The sequence below is a fragment of the Lissotriton helveticus genome, chromosome 9, assembly GCF_964261635.1.
Source record: "Lissotriton helveticus chromosome 9, aLisHel1.1, whole genome shotgun sequence".
Lineage (NCBI taxonomy): Eukaryota > Metazoa > Chordata > Amphibia > Caudata > Salamandridae > Lissotriton > Lissotriton helveticus.
In genome coordinates, this window is record NC_136070.1 from 59,587,614 (window position 1) to 59,614,867 (window position 27,254).

Consider the following 27,254-nt stretch of genomic DNA (forward strand, 5'->3'; position numbering starts at 1 on the left):
AGAGGAGCTTCGCTCTACGCTGGATTCCCGTGCAAAGGCCGCTTTGATCCTTTTGGATATTTCGACGGCCTTTGACACCGTGAACCATGACATCCTTATCCTAAGGCTTCAGAAGCTGGGAGTCTCAAGCTTAGCCTTAAGCTTGCTTAAATCCTACCTTAATAATAGGCGACAGTTTGTTCAGATTGATGACTCTTGTTCGAAACAATTCTCACTTCCTTGTGTGGTCCCGCAGGGCTCATTGTTGAGCCCTACATTGTTCATTCTGATGAATACATCTGCCAGTGGATTCCTCACCTTGTGAACATCCCCCTGCGTCAGCAACATTCGGAAATTCTTTTGTAGCTCTTCACACCGACATGGACGAAGTCAGCATGGCATCGCGCGCGGCTCCACTGACATCACTGACTCCATAATAGGACTCCGTCGGCGTGATGACATCAGTTCCCTTTTTTCCGCGTCGTCAACGCGAATGGTTTTTCTAGGGATCCTCAGTAGCTCGTGGGTAACTCTGTTACTGTTGATTGTTTCTAGTGCTTTCTTGTTTCTTTGTTTCCTGTTGAGATGTCTTTGAAGAAAACTGGAATCAAGCCGTGCAGAGAGTGCGGGAAGATGATGTCCATAATGGATCCGCACGAAGACTGCATATGGTACCTTTCTTCTGACCATGATGTCCAAGGGTGTCCATGCTGTAAGAAGATGAACCCTAAGGCGCTTCGAGAAAGAGAGTCGAAGCTTCTTGTGGCGAAGATGAATGGCAAGAAATATAGGAAGAGCTTGAAGTCCCGCTCGAAGCGGTCGAGGTCGCGTTCGAGGTCCCGATCGAGGTCGCCTTCGAGGTCGTCTTCGGGACATGCTTCTCGATTCAAGAAGAAACATAAGAAGAGGAAGCACGGGTCTCGAAGTCATTCTGAGAGGGAGTCGGACCTGAAGTCGAAGTCTCCAGGTCGTAGACATCGGAAGGATTATGTGTCTCCTTCACCTGGTTGATCCGGTCCATGAAGGTGAGCCTTCGTCTGTGGAGTCTCCAGAGCATTCTCCGGCATCGAATCCTTCTCCGGCGCCGACACACTCTCCACCTCGAGAGGAAGAAGATGATCCATTGCCGGAAGGTTCTGCGACTCCGGAGCATCAGCCGGAGGGTCTGGCTGGCACAATTCCTGCACCTCGACAGGAGCAGCCTGTGGGTCAATACCCTCCATTTCCAGGCCCGGGACAGGACCCTACGTATTATTTCAATGCAATGTATGGTGTCTTCTCGAGAGCCATGTACCCCTTTGGAGCACCGGCTGGTCCCATGGGTCCGATGGCCTTTAATCTGGGCGTCCCTCAGGCATATGCACCGGCGCCATTTATGCCTTTTATGCCGACGTCGACTCCGGCTTGGCATTTTCCGGCTCCGAACTCATCGGCGCCGGTTCCATCTTCACCGGGTCCGACCTCGTGCGTTTCAAACTGATCCACCGGCTCCGAGTTTGACGCCGGCACTGGCTCCGTCGGAGTCGGTTGTGGCTCCATTGATGCCAACCCCGAGGATCAGGTCTAGGCGTGAGGCTCAAAGGCTTTTGGAGGAGCAGAGATATAGAGCGGAGGAGGTGGAAGGAGAGCTGCAAGACTCAGATGACTTTTTTGGTGATCTTAAGGAAGCTAGTGGATGAGAGCTATCTCCAGAGTGGGAGCTTTCCTTAGCTCCTGACGTTCCTTCGAAGGATGTAGTGCCATATCACATGGTTATTAGAAAGGCAGCTGAACTTTTGAATTTGAATCTGCCTACTGCGGAGTTTAAGTCGAACATTTTGACCGAGGTTCTTCATTCTCCCTCTTCAGTGGTGGAACCGATGCTGCCTTTTAATGAGGCAATTACAGAGCCTGTCCTAGAAGTGTGGAAAAAGCCCTTTTTTCCACCTGCTGTATCAAGGGCTGTTGCTAGGACATATAGGGTGGCTCCTGGATATCCTTACTTTTTATCAACACATCCGTCTCCAGAGAGTTTAGTTATTCAGGCAGCCTGTTCCAAGACATCAACTGGTGCTTTTCCACAGGTACCTGGTGACAAGGAGTCTAAGAAGCTGGACCAATCAGCTAAGAAGGTATTCTCTTCGGCTAGCATGGCTCTCAAGTCCACAAATGCCACTTGCCTTTTAGGACTTTATATGCATGCTTTGATGGACTCTGCAAAACAGTTGGTACCAAAGATACCGGAGGAGGACAGGCAGAACTTCAGTGAGGTTATTGCGGATACTTAGGCTGCTGGCCGCCAGGTGATCCAGAGCGGTTTGGATACAGCTGACTCTGTGGCAAGGGTCATGGGATCATCTGTTGCCACCAGGAGGGCTGCTTGGTTGAAGTCTTCTGAATTTTCTCCTGATGTACAGGCTACTTTAATAGACCTTCCATTTGATGGTTCCGGCCTGTTTGGAAAAAAGGTGGATGCTGCCTTGGAAAGGTTCAAGGACAGTAAGGCGACGTCTAGGTCTTTGGGCCTTCAGACCAGAGGTACTTCGGGTAAGAGATACAGAGGATTTGGGAGATCTTCCTTTCGCTCTTACAAGCAACCACATCAGCAGCAACAGCAGCAGAATTCTTTGTACAAATCGTACAGAGGTAGAAACAGAGGCCGTCTTAGAGGTTGTCAAGCTTCCGCCTCCTCCTCCTCTTCCCACCCCCCTCCAACCACAGCAAAGCAGCCCTAGATCCGCCATTCTGGATCATGTTGGTCCTGTAGGGGGTCGGCTTACTAATTTTCTACGGGATTTGGAATCGGTCACATCGGACCTTTGGGTTCTCAATCTCGTGGAGAATGGGTATGCTCTTCCCTTTCGGGAGTTTCCCCCAAATTATCCTCCTTGCCAAGGATTTTGCACGAAGGACCACCTGCTTCTCCTGCAGGAGGAAGTCCTGGCTTTACTAAGAAAAGGTGCGATAGACGTGGTTCCGGAGCAGGAAAGGGGTCAGGGATGCTACTCCCGATATTTTCTGATACCCAAGAAGGATGGCAGACTTCGTCCAATCCTGGACCTCAGGGTCTTGAATCTCTTTCTGAAACAGGAGAAGTTCAAGATGCTCACCCTTGTGCAGGTTCTTCAAGCGCTGCTGGAAGAAGACTGGATGGTGTGAATCGACTTGCAGGATGCGTATTTTCATATTCCCATCCTGAAGTCACACAGAAAGTATCTCCGTTTCACGGTGGGATCGCAACATTACCAGTTTGCGGTCCTTCCGTTTGGTCTTACTACTGCACCTCGAGTCTTCACCAAGGTAATGCCTGTGGTGGCAGCACATCTCAGAAGGTCAGGGATACCAGTATTCCCTTATCTGGACGATTGACTGATCAAAGCAGAATCTCCGGAGAAGGTGCTCCATCATCTGCAAGTCACATCTCAGTTGTTACACATGTTGGGCTTTTCTATAAATGTGCCCAAATCTCACCTGGTGCCCTCCCAGCGCAACCTGTTCATAGGTGCGGTACAGGATATCACTGTGTGTCGGGCATTCCCTCCTCCACAAAGGATTCACGACATACAGGATATGATTCCTTTATTTTACAATGGAGCGGTCGTACCAGTCCTGAAGGTCCTTTGTCTGCTCGGTCTGATGGCTTCCTGCATTCTGCTGGTCAATCATGCACGCTGGCAAATGAGGGCACTCCAGTGGTGCCTCCGCAGGCAGTGGTATCAACACAACGGAGATCTCAGGGAGTCAATCAGGATCTGGGGATCAAGGGTCTTTGGTCTCCAGAGGAAAGGTTGCTTCACATCAACCTTCTAGAGTTACGGGCGATACGTTTGGCGCTCAAGGCCTTCCTCCCTTCCCTTCGCGGTCAGTCAGTTCAGGTCCTGACGGACAACACTACCGCGATGTGGTATGTCAACAAGCAGGGAGGAGTGGGGTCGCAATGTCTCTGCAGAAAGGCTCTGCGACTCTGATCCTGGGTTCAGGACCATCAAATTTGTCTGATAGCAAATCATTTGTCCGGAGTTCTGAACGTGCGTGCAGACAGTCTCAGTCGTTAGTTCTCGTCCGACCACGAGTGGAGGCTTCATCCGGAGGTGGTTCGTCACGTTTTTCGGACGTGGGGAACTCCTCAGGTGGACCTGTTTGCCACTTACGAGAATGCTCACTGCCCGCCGTTCTGCTGTCTCCAGTATCCGATGCAGGGAGCTTTGGGGGGCACGTTTCAGTTGAGTTGGGACTTAAAACTCCTTTACGCGTTTCCTCCCATACCCTTGATTCCTCGGGTTCTGAGGAAGGTACGCCTAGATCGGGCCCAAGTCATATTGATCGCCCCGCATTGGCCAAGAAGGGTGTGGTACACAGATCCTCTCCACCTCTCCTCGTGCCCTCCGCTCCATCTCCCTCTCAGGGCAGACCTCCTCTCTCAGATGGAGGGGCAGGTTTTACACCCCCACCTCCGGGGCTTACACCTTCATGCCTGGAGATTGAACAGGGCAACCTGGATTCTTTTTCTCTCCCACATGATGTGGTGGATGTTATTCTTTCAGCCAGGCGACTTTCCACCAAATCAGTTTATTCTTATAGGTGGTCCAAATTTGTTTCGTGGTGTGGAGAGAAATCTATTGACCCCTTAAGGGCTCGTTTGTCCAACATACTTCAGTTTGCTCTTTCTTTGGCCCAGCAGGGTATTGCTGTTGCAACTGTTAAAGGTTATTTATCGGCCTTGTCGGCATTCCTTTGTTTGCCGGACCAGCCGTCATTGTTTAAGTCACCTATTGTGTTACGTTTTATAAAGGGTCTTATCAACAAATTCTCTCCTACTCCATTTATTGTGCCTCAATGGGACTTGAATCTTGTTTTAATCTACTTGATGGGTTCACCTTTTGAACCTTTACACAAGTGTCCCATGAGACCTCTGTCTTTTAAGACTGTTTTTCTTGTAGCAATTACCTCGGCAAGGAGGGTAAGTGAGCTTCAAGCTCTTAGTTCAAAGCCCCCATTCTTGACCATTCATGCTGAAAGAATGGTACTCAGGACCAGGGCTACTTTTCTGCCGAAGGTGGTAACTCCCTTTCATCTGGGGCAGTCCATTACCCTTCCTACCTTCTATCCTCCCCCTCACCCTTCCAAGGAGGAGGAGCGGCTTCACCGCCTGGACCCTAAGAGGGCGGTGAGCTTTTATCTCGATAGGACTAAAGACTATCGTGTGGATGACCAGTTCTTTGTTGGATTTGCTGGCTGCAAGAAAGGAAGAGCGGTGCACAAGCGCACGCTATCAAGATGGATTATCCTGTGCATTAAGATCTGCTATGCCCTGGCTTGTAAGGAACCTCCAGAGGGTATGAGAGCTCACTCTACTAGAGCAAAGTCTTCTACATCTGCCTTGTCTAGGGGTGTTCCTGTAGAGTCAAACAAAAGAGAGGGGGGGGGACCAGGAGCTGTTATGGTCCAGTGCCCGTGCTCCAAAACAATGTGTAGTCACAAAAAAAAGGGGGGGGGGCACTGTTCCGTTGGTGAATGTGTAGCAAAATTACATGCACACCCTGAACTAGGAAGGAAAAGAATCAAAGATCCTATAGAAGGAGAAAGGAACTAGGGTCAGTTTTAGGGCCCTCTCAGTGTACCTCACAGGGAGGGACGGGAAGACACTCTTTGTCTCTTGTTGCCCTCACACACCCGGAAGGATGTCATGCTTCATCATCGGGCGTTGCTCCTCGTTGGGCCGGCGCTGCAATGCCCAATGGGTCCCCCGAAGGGTCGCTTTGGCGGAGATCTTTTAAGAGAACAGCCATATGATGTGTGCGGGTATGTGGAGAGGGTCCTATTAAGTGATGGTGCAAGTGAAAAAGTGGATAAAAATGGCTAGGGGATACCCAAAAGCAATGATTTTAATTATGAAATATAGGTACCCCTGTCATACCTAAAAACCAAAAGAGGTTGTGGGTTACAATGTGGGTATTTTATGTACCCTAAGTAACGTGTGGTCAGGTCAACATGTTTCGCGCTTGCGTGGTCAGGAAGATCCAGTGCGCTTCGACAGGACCAGTGTGAAAACCTAACAAGACAAAGGTCTAGTGGTTTGCCGAAGTGTGTGAATGTGTAGGGGACTGAAATGCTACACCCCTCTGTTGGAGGTACACGCGGTGCTATGCTCCTGTTGGAGTACCGCAATGAACAGATCATTTATCTTTCCTCCTGAAGAACCTAGAATAGCGGTGGAGAAAAGGAAAGGGGAAAGAAATAGGAAATGTTGGAAACATTTAGGTACACTGAACACATGTGTATGTCTGTCCCAATGTTGGTACAGATGACATCCGTACTATGGTTGCAGAGTGAACGTAGGGGGCAAAGATCCTGTAGTCGCCCAGTGGTGTGCCAAGGTAAGTTGCCCGGTATCATCTGCCAACCATCAGAGGGTGGCGACAAACCAGGACTTCCATACCGGCCTTGTGCACCTGGCAACTTAGTCATAGCCTCTGAGTACCACTACCTACACACAATACACAATAGCCATTTCAGTAAGAGCTTCGAGTGCGAGTGGCCCAGTGCTGAATAGAAATCCTCCGTGAACACTAGAGGAAACTACAAAGCATACAGTGCCCCTCCCCTGGCCGCCCGAACGTCCTGGCAACAGTATGTAATCTCCAGGAAACACACGGAAAACCTTACCTTTGGGGAAATTGAGAATTACTCCATGGGATGACGATGTAGGTTTTAACCGTTGGTTCACGGTCTAAAAGAGGGGGTAGAGACGGTATACCTACAGTTAGCGGCGCTATGTCTACCCGCATACTATCATACAGAGACACACGAGGGGCAGGAGTTTTGATGCAGTCGCCACACTCAAGTACCCGCTAAAGAGGTTCGCTGTCCTACCGACAGTACATCAATTCCCCCAGAGACACACATTTTACTCACGTTTTTGCTGATCAATCAGTGCTTATGTGCACCTACCCTCCATACGCCGGCCCGGATCTTGTATTTTGGGGCTGGCGTTGCGGCTGATATACCCTGTTTCGTGGGGAAAGGAGGTGGCGGTCACTTCCGGGTGCTGCGTCAGAGCTCATAGCACCGCGTATGTGTCAGGAGAGCAGTGAGTATTCCCTGCGCATGTGTAATCGCCTCTGTGCGCGTGCGCCTAGGACTCTATTCTTGGAACCTGGTGTGTGGTAGTTATGACTACAGGTTCCCCTATGTAAATAACGACACTGAAAATACTCCAGGCATCATTGCAATAGGTGCGGGACTGTGCCTGTTTTGGTGTTATGTGTGTGTCAGTATCCTAATGACTGGGGACATACAAGGTGTTTTACGAGTTTTTATGTGTCCTAAGATTACGTGATAGCGGAATCAAGTCCCAGCAGATGTCACTAAATACGAAATACACCGAGGGTCAGAGGTGATTAGTAAAAAGGCTAAAGATTGCCTACAGGTCTGAGGGTACTATTACTGGCTGGAGAGACAATAGCCTCAGTATACGTATCGTATACCCGACCATAGTATGTCGTTATTGACATAATGTGTATGTGTACGTAGGTGGTGATTGGTAAAGAGGCTGCCTTTAGGTCTGGTGGTACTATTAGTGGGTGGAGGGAGAGTGACCTCAGTATGCCTATTATAGTTCCGCCCATGGTATGTCGTCATTGAGACCATGTATGTGTGTACGTAGACGATGGACCCAGCGTTGTTCACGTCTAAGAGGGAGTTGTTACTCCAAGTTCGGTTCGTCTCCAGGATTGTCCATGCCATTTCTTCACTTGAGTGTCCTTTCTCGATGAAGTGGTTGGTCATCTTCGTAGATTGGCGCCCTCTTCGTATTGTGCTTCTGTGTTTGCTCATGCTTGTTTTCACAAGTCTCGTGGTCATGCCCACATATCTCAGTTGGCATGGGCATGTGATCAGGTATACGCAATTCTTAGTATTGCAGTTGGTATGGGTATTCTGAGTCCATATAAAGTCCCCCATTTTAACGGTCTTCGTGTGCCTGTTAGTGTTGCATGAAGTACACGATCAACAGGGGTAGTGTCCAGATACCGGTGGGAGATTCCATAGCATGTTGTCATTGGGTTTTTTCTTCAGTTTGGGACGTGTGTGGATCAGCTGGTTGCGTAAATTACTGGTGCGTTTAAACGCGAACCGTGGTTGTTGAATCTCCAGTTCACCTGCGTTCAAGATTTTCCAGTTGCGTTTGATGATCCCTTTGATCTTGTTAGAGAGGGGTGAAAGTTGTCACACAAGTGATTGCATCGTTGGTTGGATGGGACTTGGTTTCAAGTAGGCCCTGTCGGTGGTTGTTTCTTGCACGTTTCTTTGCCTTCCGAATGACTTCCATGGGGTATGATTTATCCTCTAGATGTGTTCTGCCTGTTCATCATAGTCTTTTATTTCGCTACAATTACGTCTTATTCTGAGGAATTGTCCATAGGGCAAGTTCTCCCGAAGTGCCTTTGGGTGGGAGCTCTTAAAGTTCAGCAAGCTGTTACAATCCGTGTTTTTTTAAAAAGTTTTGGTATGTAGCTGACCTCCATCCAGTGTGATAAGTAGATCCAGGTAGAGGATCTCTTTTTCAGATTTAGTCATGGTGAAGCGTAGATGGGGGTTGAGACTGTTGATCCAATCATGGAACTCTATGCATGTTTCTTCTGGGCCGTTCCATAGGATGATAACATCGTCGATGTATCTCTTCCATGTGACCAAATGTTCTTGAAAAGGGTTTGTGTCTGTGAAGATATTATTGGATTCAAAATGCGACATGTACAGCCCCGCCAGACTCGGCGCGAAGGTACTCCCCATAGAGATACCCTGCACCTGGTGGTAGGTGGTATTACGGTACTTGAACACATTATTCTTCAGGGCGATGGTGATACAGGCCAGTATGAAGTCTGCTGGTGTGTTGGTGGGTAGTTCCGCCTGGTTGAGTAGTTCTCTCACCACAGCGATTGTAGCATCCTGGGGAATGTTGGTGTAAAGTGCTTCTACATCTAGGGAAACTAGTAGCTCAGTGGGTCTTGTGTTCTCTTCATTTATTTCCTGGATTAGATTGAGCACCTCCCTGGTGTCCTTTAGGTATGCTGGGGTGGCTTGTACCAGGGGGCATAGAAAGAAATCACTGAATTGGCTCAGAGGTTCGAATACTGAGCCAATCCCTGAGACAATCGGCCGTCCCGGAGGGGGGATGACCCCTTTATGTATCTTGGGTAATAGATAGAAATAGGGTCTTTTAGGGTCTTCATTGAGCAAGAATGCTGCTTCTTGAGCAGAGATCCAGCCTTCTGCAATCGCCTCCTTGATCATGATTCTGATCTCATTCAGGAGTTGATCTGTGGGGTCCGAATCTAGTTTCTCGTAGTATTGGGAATTGTTTAGTTGTCGTTGGCACTCTTGTTCGTAGTCAGAGGTATTCAGTATCACTGTTGCGCCCCCCTTGTCTGCAGGTTTGATCGTGATGGAATCGTCATCATTGGGTGAATTGATAGCTAGGTGTAGTTTGTTTGGAAGATTGTTGAACGTAGGTCTGTTCTGTAGTTTATTGGCCTCCTTAAGAACTGCCTTCTCAAAAGTGAGGACTTCACTTGGAACCATCCCTGCTGTTGGAGTGAACTTAGATGGGGGTCTGAGCCCAGAGTCCCCACGTTCATGCACCAGTTTGTCCATGAAGAAGCTTTTAAGTCTTATCTTTCTGAACAATTGGTGGAGTTCCTCATTCATCTTGAAGTTGTCCATCTTTGGGGTGGGCACGAATCCCAATCCCATCTCAAGGATGACAGTTTCGTCCGGAGTCAGAATCTTGTCAGATAGATTCACTATAGGATCTCTGATTCTTTTCCTTCCTAGTTCGGGGTGTGCATGTAATTTTGCTACACATTCACCGACGCAACAGTGCCCCCCCTTTTTTGTGTTCCTGTAGAGGACATTTGCAGAGCGGTGACTTGGGCCTCCCTCCACACTTTCGCGAAGCATTACTGCTTAGATTCCGAAGTGAGGAGGGATGGCCACTTTGCGCATTCTGTTCTCCAGGAATTTCTGGTACAGAAGAGTGGACACCCTCCTCCGGGAGTGGGGACTGCTGTGGGATTCTATTCACAAGGTGAGGAATCCACTGGCAGATGTATCCATCATAAGAACAAGTTACTTAACTTTGGTAATGCTTTTTCTGGTGGATACAGTATCTGCCTGCGGACTCCTCACTGACCCACCCGCCTCCCCGTTGTCCACTCTTCTATACTTGATAAGTGTATATTTGTAATTTTCAATGGAAGTGTTTAATTGTTCCTTGCTTATTGCATTGATTTCACACTATGTGTGTTGGTCTAAATACTGTGTACTATGTATACTGTGCCTATTTATGTCGGTCCGTCCGTGTGCCTCGGGGGCACGGAAAAAAGGGCGGAAATGATGTCATCACGCCGACGAGGTTCTGTTATGGATCCAGTGACGTCAGCGGGGTCGCGAGTGGATTCGTACCCTCTGTGACGTCGTCCATGACCTCGCAGGCGTGGAGAGCTACAAAAGTTTCCGATTGGCTGCTGCGCAGGGGATATTCACAAGGTGAGGAATCCACGGGCAGATACTGTATCCACCAGAAAAAGCGTTACCAAAGGTAAGTAACTTGTTCTTTTGGGATTCTGACTGTTGTTAGATTGAAAAGAATATTACGAATGAAATGGATATTTGTTGTGATCCATCTGTATTATGGCATTTTTAATTGCTGTATATAATTGCTAAACAAGAAATATTATGAGATAGCCCAAAGGTATGGTCTCCGTGAAGGTACTGTACACTGCGACATTAATACCCAGTCCACTGTGACATTCATCATATGACAGCATGTCCCTAAGTATTAAGCAGACATTAATACCTAGTGCATTGTGACATTCACCATGTAACAACATGGCCTAGAGCATTGGGAGACACCAAGACCCAGTCTGCTGTGACATTGTTCCCATCACTCTCCGCCTTTCTAGGACAGCGTGGCCTAGAGCATTGGGCAGACACAGTGGCGTAACAAAACTTGAGGGGGCCCCCCTGCAAACTACATGGAGGCCCCCCCCCCATTCTGCGTGCCATTCTAGAGCTCTCAGGCCAGCAACCTGCCATACTGCAGGGGAAGCAGGGCTATTGTTACGCCACTGTCACCAATCCAGCCGTTATAAGTAACACTGGATGGTGGAGTCAAAGGTTGGGCTTAGTCTGCCAGCAGGCTATCATAGGTGGTGGTCCATTCATTACAGGGTCCCTGCCATCAGAAGGCCGGGGGAGTTTGCCCAATTTTAGGTGGGTTTCCTGATGCAGACTCCTGTCATGATATACAACCTCGAGCCCACTCATCGTTCAGTTTTGACAAAAGTGCATCCACTGCTCCTTCTCGTTTCCATTTTAAAACATTAGACAATGCGACAATGCAGTATTTCTACAATGCAGATGTAACTACAAAGAGCACATTTTGATAATACATTTTTATTAGTAGACAATAGCGATCTTAAGAGGCATTGCATAGCTTCATACACACTTTGACCTCAATTCCATAAGACTTTCTCTCTCTCTGTCAGTTAGTCTCTCTATCTGTCAGTCAGTCTATCTCTCTCTGTCATTCAGTCTCTCTCAGTCAGTCAGTCTCTCTCAGTCAGTCAGTCTGTCAGTCAGTCGGTCTCTCTATCTCTGTCAGTCTCTCTATCTCTCTCTTTATGTCAGTCTGTCAGTCAGTCAGTTTCTTTCACTCTCAGTCAGTCAGTCTCTCTCTCAGTCAGTCAGTCTATCTCTCTCTGTCATTCAGTCTCTCTCTGTCAGTCTCTCTCTCTCTCTCAGTCAGTCTCTCTCTCTCTCTCAGTCAGTCTCTCTCTCTTTCTCTGTCAGTCAGTCTTTCTCTGTCAGTCAGTCTCTCTCTGTCAGTCAGTCTCTCTCTCAGTCAGTCTCTCTCCCAATCAGTCTCTCTCTCTCAGTCAGTCAGTCTCTCTCTCTGTCAGTCCCTTTCTCTGTCAGTCTCTCTCTCAGTCTCTCTCTCTGTCAGTCTCTCTCCCTGTCAGTCCCTGTCTCTGCCAGTCTCTCTGTCAGTCTCTCTCTCTCTCAGCCTCTCTCTCTCAGTCTCTCTCTGTCAGTCAGTCTTCCAGACAGTCTCTCTCTCCCTCTGTCAGTCTCAGTCAGTCATTCTCTCTCTCTCACAGTCAGCCAGTCTCTCTCAGTCAGTCTCTCTCTCAGTCGGCGACTCTCTCTGTCAGTCTCTCTGTCAGTCAGTCAGTCTCTCTCTGTGAGTCTCTCAGTCAGTCTCTCTCTGTCTATCAGTCTCTCTTTCTCTGTCAGTCTCTCTCTCTCTCTGTCAGTCTCTGTCAGTCTCTGTCAGTCAGTCTCTATCTCAGTCAGTCTCTCTCTCTGTCAGTCTCTCTCAGCCAGTCTCTCTCTCAGCCAGTTAGTCTTTCAGTCTCTCTCTCTCTCTCTGTCAGTCAGGCTCTCTCTCTCCCAGTCAGTCTCTCTCTCTCCCACTCAGTCAGTATCTCTGTCAGTCATTCTCTCTCTACCTCAGTCAGTGTCTCTCTCTCTGTCAGACTCTCTCTCTGTCAGTCTCTCTCTCAGTCAGTCTCTCTCTCAGTCAGTCTCTCTCAGTCAGTCAGTCTCTCTCGCAGCCAGTCTATCTCTCCAAAACAGTCAGTCTCTGCCTCTCTCTCTCAGTCTCTCTCTCTGTCAGCCAGTCTCTCTCTCTCTCAGTCAGTTTCTCAGCCAGTCAGTCTCTCGGTCAGTCAGTATTCAGTCTCTGAGTCAGTCAGTCAGTCTCTACTCTCTCTCTCTCTCTCTCTCTCTCTCTCTCTCTCTCTCTCTCCATTCTCTCTCTCAACTCTGTCCACTATAAATCCACTCTCTCTCTCTCCACTGTCTCTCCACTGTCTCTCTCTCCACTTTCTCTCTCCCTACTCTCTCTCCACTCTCTCTCTCTCCACTCTCTCTCCACTGTCTCCCTCCACTCTCTCTATACTCTCTCTCCACTCTCTCTCTCTCCACCCTCTCTCCACTCTCTCTCTCTCCACCCTCTCTCCCTTCTCTCTCTACTCTCTCTCCACTCTCTCTCTCTCTCACGCTCTCTCCACTCTCTCTCTACGCTCTCTCTACTCTCTCTCCACTCTGTCTCTCTCCACTCTCTCTCTCTCCACTCTCTCCACTCTCTCTCCACTGTCTCCCTCCACTCTCTCTCTACTCTTTCTCCACTCTCTCTCTTTCCACTCTCTCTACTCTATCTCCACCCTCTCTCTCTCCAATCTTTCCACTCTCTCTCTCCACTCTCTCTCTCCACTCTCTCTCTCCACTCTCTCTTTCTCCACTCTCTCTCTCTCCACCCTCTCTCTACTCTCTCTCCACTCTCTCTCCACTCTATCTCTCTCCACTCTCTCTCCACTGTCTCCCTCCACTCTCTCTCTACTCTTTCTGCACTCTCTATTCACTCTCTCTCCACTTTCTCTCTCTCTCCACTCTCTCTCTTCTCTTTCTCCACTCTCTCTCCACTCTCTCTCTCCACACTCTCTCTCCACTCTCTCTCCACTCTCTCTCTCCACTCTCTCTCTCTCTTCTCTCTCTCTACTCTCTCCCCACTCTCTCTCCAATCTTTCCACTAGCTCTCTCCACTCTCTCTCTCTCCACTCTCTCTCTCCACTCTCTCTCTCCACGCTCTCTCTTCACTCTCTCTCTCCACTCCCTCTCTCCACTCCCTCTCGCTCACTCTCTTCACTGTCTCTCCATGCTCTCTTCACTCTCTCTCTCTCTCTCTCTCCACTGTCTAGCTGCACTCTCTCTCTCCACTCTCTCTCTCTCTCCACTGTCTCTCTCCACTGTATCTCCACTCTCTCCACTCTCTCCAATCTCTCTCCACTCTCTCTCTCTGTTCTCTCTCCACTCTCTCCCACTGCCTCTCTCTCCACTCTCTCTCTCCACCCTCTCTCTCTGCTCTCTCTCTATTCCCTCTCCACTCTCTCTCTCCACTGTCTCCCTCCACTCTCTCTACTCTTTCTCCACTCTCTCTCCACTCTCTCTCTTCTCTCTCTCTACTCTCTCTCCACTCTCCTTCTCTCTCCAATCTCTCCACTCTCTCTCTCCACTCTCTCTCCTCTCTCTCTCCACTCTCTTTCTCTCTCCTCTCTCTCTCCACTCTCTCTCTCTCTCCACTCTCTCTCCTCTCTCTCTCCACTCTCTTTCTCTCTCCTCTCTCTCTCCACTCTCTTTCTCTCCACTCTCTCTCTCCACTCTCTCTCCACTCTCTCTTGCTCACTCTCTCCACTGTCTCTCCACGCTCTCTCCACTCTCTCTCCGCTGTCTCTGTCTCCACTCTCTCTCTCTCCCCACTGTCTCTCTCCACTCTCTATCCACTCTCTCTCTCTCTCCACTCTCCCTCTACTTTCTCTCCACTCTCTCTCTACTCTCTCTCCACTGTCTCTCTACTCTCTCTCCACTCTCTCTCTCTACTCTCTCCACTCTTTCTCTCTACTCTCTCTCTCCACTCTCTCTCCACTCTCTCTCTCCACTCTCTCTCTCCACTTTCTCTCTATTCTCTCTCTCTCCACTCTCTCTCCACTGTCTCCCTCCACTCTCTCTACTCTCTCTCCACTCTCTCTCCACTGTCTTTCTATCCACTCTCTCTTCACTCTCTCCACATTCTCTCTCCACCCTCTCTCTCTACTCTCTCTCCACTGTCTCTCTCCACTCTCTCTCTCCTCTCTCCACTCTCTCTCCACTCTCTTCCACTCTCTCTCACAAAGTAGTGTGCGCACTGCGTTCTAACAATAGTGCTTACCTGAGGGCACTATTTTGCTGCCTCATCCCTTCTCATATGAGCATTGCCCTGGAGAATGCTGTCTCTGGGGCCCCCACCCCATCCTTGTCCTTGTCTCTTCTCAGAGGAGCAGAGCCCTGTGGAGAATGCTGTCTCTGGGGCCCTCACCCTACCCCATCCTTGTCCTTGTCTCTTCTCAGAGGAGCAGAGCCCTGTGGGGAATGCTGTCTCTAGGTCCCCATACTTTTGCCGGGCTGGGCTCTGACTGAAGAGAAACAATGCAAGTTGATACTTTGTTTCTCTTCAGTCAGCGGGAGGGGCTCAGAGCAGGCTGCAGACAGCCTGCACCTGCTTCAGAGGGAGAGAGGCTTGCGTTAGCACAAGCCTCTCTCACTGAAGAGCTGAGGGGGCCCCCTTCATTTACTGAAGAGAGCGGGGCCCCCCGCACCACGGGGGCTGCGGGGGCGTTTGTTTCACCCCTGGACAGACAATGTATCATTGAAAATGTATTACTTTTACAGCAATCTCGTCCTTAAGTTGCATTTCTTGTAATGTTAAGAGTCCTTGGCCAACTTTACTAAGTTTGACCATTCTTCCTGCCCCGCTTTGAGCCCCCATCTCACACTCTTCTTCATTTCAGGGTTCGGTTCCTGCTGGGTGGCCGCCATGGTGAGTTCAAGTTCTTGCCCCCCGCTGGCTACGCTCCCTGCTACGAGGCGCTGCTGCCCAAAGAGAAGATGCGAATCGAGCCCGTAAAGGAGTACAAGAGAGACATCGAGGGCGTGCGAGATCTGCTGGGAACCACCAAGCTCCTCTCCCAGGCCTCCTTCATCCCCTGCCCTGTCGACACGAGCCAGGTACCGTCCGCTCAGCCGGAGCCCCCGGAGAGCCGGGCCACACAGCTCCGCCTTGTAAATGTTCAGAGCGGTAATGGGACAGGAGGCAAGGCTGAGAATAAATGCGGGTCACAGAGAGCAGCAAACACACTAAGTCAGTGAGGTCAGACTGTGGGGACCCTGCCGTGGGGATGAGAGGCATTGCGAATTGAAATTAAAAACAAGTATTGGCAAAATCAATAGGTCTCAGCAATCCGAGAGCGATTGGAGTGGTCAATGTTAATGTCTTTTAGTCATGTAAACACTGAAATATCGGTGTAGAGCTTTGTGATTGGAGCCATCGGCATCAACATCTGTGTGTTCCTCAGTGAAAATCCGCAGACTGACAATGGGCTGCTTGCATCTTGGTCCAGGGAGCTCCTGATGAAGGATTGCAAGGTAATGACAAGGTTAAGAGATCACGTGACAGCAGTTTGCTGTCACGAAAGGCCTAGTAACAATGGCAATTCTGGGTAAATCACTTAATCTCCCCATGCCTACCCCAACATTTTAAAAAAAAAAAATGAATGTGCTCATGTAAAACGCAACTCATCTTAATTAAAGCGCTCTGATACCTGATACCTTCGGGTCAAGTTCACGCTATATAAAACTCTGAAATAAATAAATAAATAAATAACAAAGGGAAGGTCTGGTATGTCAGCCATGTCTGCAAACCTCTGTTTTCTGCATTCTACAGTGCAATTAGCTGGGTGTGGTGGCTTAGTAGACTAATGCGTCTACTGTAGGGGCCTGTGTTCGACCTCATGGTCACAGGTTCAAATGCTAAGTGAATCCACTAAGCCTTTTATCCTTCCGAGGTCAACAAAATGAGTACCATTGTTTTGGGTAACCATAAACATCTGTTATTTAATGCCACTATACCCTTGGATGAACATTATTTCGTACTTTTTTTACACTCGGCATGACAGTAAAAGTATTCCCAAACGGTCGACCTTGGGAGATGCCTTTAAACCGTCCAAATCAGTGTTTGGTATGATTGTAAAGTCCTCAGTTTCCTTTCATGTGTCCTAAGTAACTTTTTATACAGAGAGATCGATTTTACAGCAACTAATCAATTTAGGCGGGGTGCAGCCATGACATTGTGATAATGATTATGAAGAGCTTAGGAAAAAAAAAGAAACCAAGCCATTTATCTTGAGAAATAGGCTTGACTAGACCTGTGGTGCCCAGGAGGGCCGGGTACATACATACATGCCAGACTTTCAGGCTACCCATGCAAGATACATTAAAATACATTAATCAAAAACATTTTGGGGAATTGATATACCTAATCAATGACTATCCTAATCTGGCATCGATCCGACCCTATTAAACGTATGTTCCTTTTGTATACCCTACATGGGCTAATGTTTCTGTTTAAGAAATTTTAAAGGGGGTGGGAACCCTTAGGGAGAAGAACTACATTCTAAAGCAGTAACATTTACATTTAATCTATAAATTGTCTCTTTTTTCCAGATTGTCCTACCCCCTCACCTAGAGAAGATCCGAGATAAGCTGGCTGAAAACATCCACGAGCTGTGGGGCATGAATAAGATAGAACTGGGCTGGACCTATGGAAAGGTATGAACTGAGAGCAATCTCTGAAAACTGATAGCTCTGCTGGAGCAGTAAAGTCACAAAAATATCCTGTGTAGGAAATGTATCCTAAAATCCTGCCACCCCAATTCCTCTGCTTACGCTAGCGTCTATCTCCATTCCATAAAATACTGTTACGGGGACTGAAACTCTGCGAAGCATCACCTCTCCTGCACTACAGTTAAAGAGGGTGGGTGTCAAAAGCCCCCACCCTCTTTTTGTAAAAGATTGTAAACAGTAGCTTACTTTCCTGCTCCTTCTCAGCTAAGATTCTGTTCCAAATAGAACTTTGTTCACTGTACTGAACTGGTCCTGGAAGCATCTGGCTTTAAGGTAGATTAGAAACTCTTCAGAATAGCGGTGCCACAAGATATCAGTTGTGTGGCGGAATATCAAGGACAAAAATATCATGGGGCGAAATACCGTGTCAAAATCATTGAGGACCAAAATATGAAGACGTGCATGCAGACAAGTATAGATTTACTATCCTTTACATACCATGTCAAAGTACAGATACACGGAGTTCTATGTATTAAACATATGCTTACCTATATACATTTACATGCACCATATTTTGGTCCTCAGAAGGGTTGCCATGATATTTTGGCACCACAATATTCTGTAGTCGATATTCTGGTGGAACACCAAGAGATTTTTGGATTCATGAGAGGCATGAAGGGGTGCAGAAAGATTTTGAAGGACAGGAGAGAGAGGGAACCCGTGGATAACCCTGTAAAAAAACTGGCAAAGAAACAAGGAGAATGCACACTGTTTATCTTGTTGTCCCATGTGGGACTGAAAGGACACAAACCATCTTATGGTGGCCTCTAAGGCATCATTGGCCTTGTGTATTCTGTTATATGTTGTTATATGAAGGTCTGTGCCAGAGGCTGTTAACATGTCCAGTAGGATGCACATGGTCAAGGTGTTTTCATCTGGGCTTACCAGGAAGTCATTCCATGATGTTGAGTGGTATCTGTGTTTGTGTTTCTTCTGATCCGAGAATGATACGTTACTCTGTGCGGTAGACCTCTGTGTATCTTTGGCACTTTGCTTCCACTGCTTGTTGAAGCAGAAGGCTAGCCAGAGGAGTCCAGCAACTATTAGCTGCTCGTGCAAAGGGTTCCAATTAACGTTTTTCCAGAAAGTGGTCAAGGATTTACTTCTGGAATGATGGGAAAGGACAGCTTGTGAAGACTGAGGCGGTGATGATTTTTCCTCAAATGGTGATGAATTGGTGAATGTTTCAGCACAGTCCTTGGTATAATGTGCATGAGTGGAATTTGCTGAGGTTTTAAATGGCTTCAAATGTTTTAGGATAGATTAATGCAAGTGATTTGTAGTGAGTGGCGACAAGATTGTGTACAAAGTGATGACAGTTGATCCAGAGAGACTATTGAAGATGAGTGGCCAGGTCCTTTTGGATGTCTTCCACTTTGGTCGTAACCAATTTGTTTAGATAGAAGCATAGATATTAGGAAGGTTGGATGTTGGCTGAAAGGCCTGTGGGGTACGATTTAGATTTTGGATCAAATATGATTTAGTAAATTATGGGTTTGAAAAGGTTTGTGGACCTGATATTTAGTTTTCTTGGATTAGGTGGATAGAAGTTGTTTTTGAATAAGAACTTTATGATAGGTGGTTTGGGCCATTTTGAATGATATTTGGTCAGTGTCCAAATTGAACGGTGCCAAGCAGATTCGGATTTGCGTCATTATTCGTCTTCATAGATGATTTTGGAAATCAGCTTGTCTGCATACCCTCGTGCTGCAGGAGCGATATATATCTACAGATGCGGCGACTAGTCTGTCCAGGTGGGCGCTGGGTTGCACACAGGAGCAGTTAAAATCGTTTTTTGTGCAGAAGATTGATTGTGGGCATGAATTGATCAGATAACAATTTGGCTGTGCATCTGAATGTGGTGTGGTGAGCTTTAAGGTGTTTTTGTTAGATGGAGATGGTGTGCTGTCAATAAGTATGGAGTGGAACATCGAAGTAAGGGAATAGGAAAACTAAGCAAGTTGCATAAGGAAAGGCAGTGAAGGAGTTCTGTTTCAGGGAGGATAGGAGGCATTCTTCCAGATATCGAAATTTGAGGATTTGGATTTGATTACTGGAAAAGGCTCCATGGCATGTTGTTTCACTAAGAGGAGCTTGTTGTGGAAGGAGGCGGATGTTGCTGTTTTGTGTCTTTGTTTTGGCGTGAACACAAAAGACAGTGGTTGGCGTAAATATAGAGATGGAGTCTAAACTCTAGGTGCTGCAGGGGGTAGGGAAACATACAGATTAAATGCTACGAGTGGTATTTTTCTGCTACCATGAATTTAAGTGTATATTACTGAAAGGTTCAAACTGTCAATTTTAGCAGTATAGAGATCTTAGACTGTGTGCACAGGTGCATAATCAATGAATAATATCTCTTTTGCTTTTGTCCCCCAGGTCCGGGACGACAACAAAAGGCAACACCCCTGTCTCGTGGAGTTCTCCAAATTACCCGAAACTGAAAAGAATTATAACCTCCAAATGTCCACTGAAACCTTAAAGTGAGTGCTGCCTTTTAGCTTTCAATGCTTGAGGTCTTGTATTTGTGGCCTTGCTGCATTTCACTCCAAGGGATACGTCAGCACTCTTAATGAGATCTTCCAAATGTAAATTGCTTGGATGGAGCCTTGAAGCCGCTGGTGTCCACAGCAATTAGTGTCAAAAGCAGCGGAACGGGCAAGAGATGGCTCTATGGCTGTGACTGCTCGGGTGTCTGATTATTCCCGCCACCCTGGGTATTTGTCGCTCAGCGCAGCCGGTAATGCGCCAGTGTTTGCACACGGTGTGACTGGAGACAGCTGGAAGGAGGGGTTGAACCTTTAGCGCCTCCTAGATCCACCCATGTGTATATTCACTTATATTGTCATTTTATTTCCTTTTTACCTGGGACTGTGCTTTTCTTTTTAAGTTTTTTCATCTAAATATGAACCATTGTATGATTTTTTTTTTCAGACTGAATTTTGATCTACAAAGGCTGGTTGTTTTAGGATTAGATTTTACATGTGTTATACATATTGCTTGCTAAACTCAATCTTGCCTTGTTATTATTATTCACTGTATTATTCAGTAGAGTTTCAAATTCGCTGAACATGACAAATTTCACACTGCTTTAATTCAAATGTGATTCTAGTCAACGGCGGGTAATCCTAGCTGAGCGAAACTGAGGTTGTCAGATCGCTCCATGTCTGCAGAGCATCAGATTTCTAATCTTTGTCCTTTGCTGGACAGAACTCAGGTTTCCAGGTCGCTTGATGCCCATGAAATCTTTTGTGGCAAATCATTGGTTCCGTTTCACTATACAGAATTGTAACTGCCAGAACACGTTAGGGTGGCAAGTAAAAGCCCTGAGTAGGAGACTTGGTGTTTCCTGCTGACATGTTCATTAGAAGTCACTGGTAGAACGTGTTTGTTGCTGCCTTTTAATTAGAGAAGTAGCAAGATTTGTTTTAAAAATTGTAGAATGTCAGTCTAAAATATGTTACTCTATAGCTCCAGCCACAATCTGAATTCTGACTTTTATTAGAGAAAAAGGTTTACTAAAAACAAGAATGTATGTATTTCTGTAAATATTCACTACTTATTCAGAGCCACTCAATATATTATTTTAATATCCTCAAAAAATAAATAAACATCTATGCACCTTCTCCTCACTCCTCCATGTCTCTCTCCCTTTTCTGCGGCCTTCTCAAACTTTCACCATTGCCCTGCCAATCCCCTTGGCTTGTACCCCCTTAATGTACAGTGCTCCTTTGCTTTGTAGCTAGGTTTGTGCTTCACAGGTGTGCACCAAACACCTCAAAGTGTTAAAACTTAAACAGATTTAAGGTTTAAATTGATTTTCCCCCTTCCGTTCTCTGTAAGCACGGCGCTTGGGGACTTAGGGCCCAATGTACCAAACACTTTTGTGGTCCATAACTAGGTGATCTTCAAGATCGCTGGGTTTGTGACCAGGGCCGTACTGGGAAACGCAAAACTGCACAACCGCAAACCTGCAAAACCGCCCCCCAGTAACAAAACTAGCCCCCACTACTGCAAAACCAGCTCCCACCCTTCCAGCCTCCCGGAGAAAGCGCCCGATGTCTGCTACGGCGAGTCCGGCCCTGTTTGTGACCGCAAAAGATTCTTGTAGGATGTACAAAACTCTTTGGCAACTCAGAAATACTTTTCCGATTCACTAAAATGTTTTTGAGACTGATTTCATATCGCAATTATGAATAGCACGAAACGGGCGTTCCTTCCTAATTGTGATTCACAATCACATGTATCAGTGGTTTGTAACCTCAATTCTGGTCGATAGCCATTGATCAGATATCCACACTCACAGCAATTGTGGTGGTATCTGATTCTCAAAGAAGAGTGGCTCTCATTTTGTTAAGCAGAATTTGTCCCTTTAATGGAAACTGGCTGTTCAAAATGTTTCTCCTTTTCGAAATATAAAGAAAGAGACAGACGTTGCCTCTTGCAGACTACCATATCTGTGTTTGCAGCTAATCACAGTGAGATGCAAATTACAAACAACCTCATGTACGTTCATTAGACAGGCCACTTTGCAACTAAATGGATACTTTACAATACAACATCTTTGAGCACAAGTCGCATAGTAAATTGCGTGACTATTTGCAAACTAGTTGGTGTGGAATTTGCACTTCCAGGTTTGTGAACAGATATTAGTCCATTGGCCCCTTACTTCCTCTATCTTTAAAGTTTAGTGTGGAAAGCTAAAGGATGAGCAGGGAGAGCCGAATGTACCTACACTTGTACTGCTGAGAATTCTGACCAAGTGGGCCCATGCACGTGCATGGACCCCTTGTCAATGTGACACCTTCTGCCAGTGTTGACTTTTAGGCCACCTCAATATGCGTTTTTACACTTGCAAGTTGAACTTGCCAAGTTTGCTTTCACATCTTAAACATGAGCTTCAAAATCCCACAATGGACACTGCTGTTGTCTGAAAAGCCGGCACTTACTGCGTTTGTCACACATGCTAAGGACCCAGTGGTGTAAAGCAAAATGACTAGGCCGCTGTGCAAACTGTAATGCGTTGTCCCTGACATTACAAACTGCCCTGCCAAGTTTCCCAGGTCCATGCATCACTAGCAGCTGTCCCAGAGACCACTGCCTGCCCTTAAAAAAATTAACCGAAATCGTTTCATTTGAATTTTTTTAAATGCATCCTATTTTCCTTTAAAAAACAAAAAGCTGCTTTATTTAATATCAGTCCCTGACATGGTGGTCTGCTGAGCCCAGCAGGCCAACATCCCTGGAAGGGCCAGCCATTCCCAATGGGGCGCAAAATGCGAGTGCCTTATTAATATTCATGAGCCCCGCATTTTGCGACCCCATTGGGAATCGCAATCAGTGTACCTAGTAAATTGCGAGTCGCAATTTGCGACTCGCAATCGAGTGCAAATTGCGAGTCGCAATTTACTATGGTTGAACATCTGGCCTTTGAAGTCTTGTTTATTGCATTATACCGCAACACGCATGGACCTAAGAGATTTGGTAGCTATGAGTAAAAAAAGAAACCAGCAGAGCGGGTCCCAGAAATGGCCTATGTTACAGCCGTGCTTTAGTCTACCTGGCTGCCATGCGCGTCTGACATCATCAGCGACATCTTTCCTCATAACCATACTTGCATTATGGAATCAGTGAAAATACAAATCCCATAATACAATTAGTTTGCTAAAATGCCAGGCCTGACTGAAAATATCACACATAATAATAAAGCCCCTGGGCAGCAAGGCGCAGCTTTAACTAGTTAATCTACGTGGAAACAAAAGCGCGGGACGTCTGGCCCACAGGGAAATCAAGGCATTATCCAATAGTTCGGTGACTGGAAGGTCAGTACTGCATGACAAGAGTCAGTCTCACTCTTGCTTCTGACAAGTTGTTGGCTCTGCCCAAACCCTGGCTTTTTAGGTCGAGCCTGGGCAGTGCGTGCGCTGCTCTGCGAGCCATGCTGTATTGGAGTATGGCCTTGAAGCCCTGCACACTCTCCGTCTATATTTGTCATTGTCCTTTGTAAATGCAGGCTTCTGATTCGTCAATAGGCTTGTTAGTCCCTCCTTAGTACCGCCGTGTCTTCATTTGTAACCTCCTATGAGGACTGGCCCTTTTACTTCTGTTGTTACACAGTATGTCTTATATGTCTGTAAGCACAATTTTCTGTAATGAGTTTCTCCTACTGCAGGCACTTGAGTAAAAGCTCCCTATACTGCACTTTCACTTTAATAGCTGCAGTGGACCTTTCTTTAAGATACGGATCGTCTAAAGAAAGGGGCGTGGCATCTATAAACGTGAAAGTGCAACATGGGGTGCTTGTAAACATAAAAGCATTTTCAATGCAAAAGATCTCGCATTTTAGAAACTTTGACCTATTGGTATTGTAAATGACAATGCCTTTTTATTATTGCAGGTTTTTTTTAACACATAAAGGGCATTGTCATTTACAATGCCAATAGCTCAAAATCTCGCAATTGCAAGACCTATTGCTTTGCAAATACTTGTTTGAAAGAGTGGCCTGTCAAAACTCTGACTGACTGCCTTGTTGTGGAGGGATGGGGGTAAGCAGAGGATGGCATCAGAACACCGTGTTTCTAGACCAGGGACTTTGACTACCTGGTGTATTCTGGGTATTGTAGTCCTGGTTTGTACAATTGGCCTAATTCGAATAACTGACCTGATAGCAGTTATCTATAGTGCAATGCTCCTGAGTGGAAATGTTCTGTCACAATGACATGGAATGAGGCGGCTATGAATGATACCACCTCACAAGAGAAATGTAAGACTCACATTGAACCTTCTGTTCGTCCCTCAGAGACAGTCATTCTGCAAAACCTAAGTCATGTTATGAGGGTGACTATATTTAGCGACGGATATGAGGCTAGTTTTTAAGATCTCTTACGTTCAAACATGGAGGAACATAGCACTCTGACAGGCAATTTTATTCCACCTCTATTTACTCACTTTATTAGGTAGGGAGTACTGTTACCTCGCCGTGTATGTCTGTAATCTGCTTCTTCTACTCTGGTCAATGAGTCACACCTCTAGAAATCAAGCAAGCATTGGCTTTTCCCACAGCTTTTGGCTCTATGGCGGTTACATCATTCCACTGATGTGCACCTTCCAGAACGCATGTGCACAAGTACTCGGAGAGTGCTTAAGCTAAAAGACACAAGAAAGAGCAGTGCAGTGGAGGAAGGGCACACAGATGAAAAAAAGCAGTAAAGAGGGGGCAGCTTGAAAACATATGCACTTTAGTGAACTGCTGAAGCAAAAAGAAAAACATAGGTCACTAAAGGAGAGTGGTGAAAGGGCACAAGTAAATAGGCTATGCTCTAAGGGAGGAACAAACACACGATGGACAAAGCAAGCCATTGAATAAGATGCAAGCAAATAAAAGTGACAATAACGCCAACCAATGGTAAGCAATGGGCGGGCTTTAGGCTCACTGTAAGTTCTTGATAAACTACCAGCAGATCTTTTGCAACTAGACAGCTTGCGCTGTATGGTATGCTCAACCTAAAAGTGGCCTGCTTTCCCCTCATGGGAGCAAATGATGTAAGTTTGCCAGTTGTCTCCATGTCACCAGAGACAACATTTCCAACCCTGGGCTTGGTTTAACTCAGCTTTCTACATGGCAATGGTTTGTAGAAGGAATATTTAGACTGGAGTTGGCTATCCGTGGTGATATGGAGCCACCAAGCAACCTTAAGCAGCTCCCTTTGCCACCCTTTGTAACTGCTTCACTCGAGAGTAAAGAGATGAACTATGCTTATGACTGCAAGCTTCATAATACCATTTACCATGCTCACAATTCCTGTGTTTCCTTCTCAGGACTCTGCTAGCCCTCGGGTGCCATATTATACACTTGAACCTGACGGCTGAAGAAGATTTAAAGAAAGTCAAGCTACCTAAAAAGTATGTCTGTTACTTATGTATGCTATATACACCTGTAGTTGAAATGCTGTCTACTATAGCTAAAGGCTTGTGTGCACTGGGAGGGGTCATAACCAAGTTGTGTTACCGTTCTCCACATGACTGTGGTGGTTTTATCTGGAGTATTCTATTTAGTTCCTGAGATCCAACATCTGAATTGGTGGGTCATCTTCCTGTGATCACATACACTGTGTGTTCAGTGTCAAAGTTGACATCTTGGTATTGTGTCCAGGTTTGAAGGTTTTAGAGGTCACATATGGACCATGGTGTACAGTTCTGGAGGCCTCATGCTAGGCTAGAGGAATATCTGGAGGAAACATCTGGAATATGGTGTTTACCTTTGGTTATTGCATTTAGAAAGAATAAACGCAAATTGGAGATTGTCTTGTGAAGTACTAGGCAACCATTAAATGGTGTGGTTGAAACCCAAAACTTAAGAGAGTCAAGAATGTAAACATATGTAGTCTAAAGAAAAAGTAAGAAACATATATGAGATATATTCAGATGTATGTAGTGATTGTTCTTACACTACAGCACCCACTGAGCGCAATGATTCTTGTTGGTCCCAATACATTAATATAGATGGATAGGGATCCCTCACCGCATCAAGGGGTAGGGACATATGACTCAGGGGAGTTCCTACCGTCGAATAAAAAGTGCTCAGCTGCAGTCAGGGGGCATCTGATCCCATTGTTCCTGGCACACACACATAGTTAGGGCCCCTCACCACAGTCCCAGTGGGACATATAATCTAGAGACCCACTAATACATACAGAAAGTATGAGATCCTGCACCATAGCATGGGCGGGGCACATGATCAAGGACCTCTGTTACATTAGTAGAGCAAGGGGTCCTGCACCTTAGTGCAGATGGGGCACATGCTTGAGAACCTCTATTATAGTATGGGTTCCTGCACCACAACAGGAGTTGGACACATGGTTGAGGACCACTAGTACATATGTAGAGTAAGGGATTTTGCACTACAGCAGGGGTGAGGCACATGATCCCTCGGGTCACAGTACATTAGCATCAACTTCCTGAATCACAGCAGATGTGGGACACATGTTCCCCAAGCTCAGAATAGACTGCTATCGACGGTATCCTGTACCACGAATATAGCACATTACTACGCGATGTATTACATCGCATGCTTTTACAACACGGTTGTTACAACGACTGCGTTGTTAGTACGCAATGCATTTACATCGCAAGTCATTACAACGACTTGCAGTAGGGGGCGCACTGGACTTAGGAATAGTATTATTTACTCTTCCTACTCCAGTTCGCGCAACAGTACGGAAGGCGTTGGAATTTATTTCCAATACCTCAGCACCCCCTACAGCAAGTCGTTACATTGCGATGTAATGACAGCGTTATAAACGCTGTTTCCATGTACCACAGCCCAGGTGAGTCACATGACCTGCGGGTGCTTATACATTACATTCATACGGACTCCCATAATCATTGTTTAACTACTTTTGTCGGTCACCACGGTTGGGGTGGAACACCTGATCCCTATTGCTGGAGTACATTCTATACAGGAGCCCTGCACAATTTGCAGGTGTGGGACATAAGAACCAAGACGCTTTAGTTCATTAGTATACAGAGAGTTCTAGCCTGTCGAAAAGAGTTAAACAATGATTTTGGGAGTCCGTATAAGTGTATTCATCCTGGACCATGCACCGTTGCAGGGAAATGGATGTGATAATCCAGGTGGTTCTAGTGCATTTGAATACTGAGGGGATCTGTTCTAAGAAGGAGATGGACATGGTGTTCTAGTTGGTCCTTACAGATTAATATGGTCCTCCACCCCCGCCCTCAGTTGCAAAGAATGGTTTAGGGTTCCCTAGTACATTTGTTCAGTGATAGTTACTGTACTTTAAATTCCTTACCCCTTTGATGTTTTCTCACAGCTACGTGATGTCCAATGGCTATAAACCTGCGCCGCTAAACTTAACCGAAGTGAAACTGTCACCGGCGCAAGAAGTTCTAGTTGACAAACTGGCCGAAAATGCCCACAACGTGTGGGCCAAGGACAGAATTAAGCAAGGATGGACCTATGGCATTCAGCAGGTAGGTGCTTCTGCCCTCCCCAACAG

At 46.6% G+C, this 27,254-nt stretch overlaps 1 protein-coding gene across 1 annotated transcript in view; it reads left to right on the top strand.

Annotated features, from left to right (window-relative positions):
* The window catches only part of RYR3 (ryanodine receptor 3), a 1,933,484-nt gene that overhangs the window by 705,824 nt on the left and 1,200,406 nt on the right, over positions 1 to 27,254 (top strand). Inside the window, exons 20-24 of the mRNA XM_078661960.1 lie at positions 15,345 to 15,561; positions 17,056 to 17,160; positions 19,615 to 19,718; positions 25,054 to 25,137; positions 27,069 to 27,228. Of these exons, the coding sequence (XP_078518086.1) occupies positions 15,345 to 15,561; positions 17,056 to 17,160; positions 19,615 to 19,718; positions 25,054 to 25,137; positions 27,069 to 27,228 (670 nt within the window). The remainder of the gene's footprint in view (positions 1 to 15,344; positions 15,562 to 17,055; positions 17,161 to 19,614; positions 19,719 to 25,053; positions 25,138 to 27,068; positions 27,229 to 27,254) is intronic.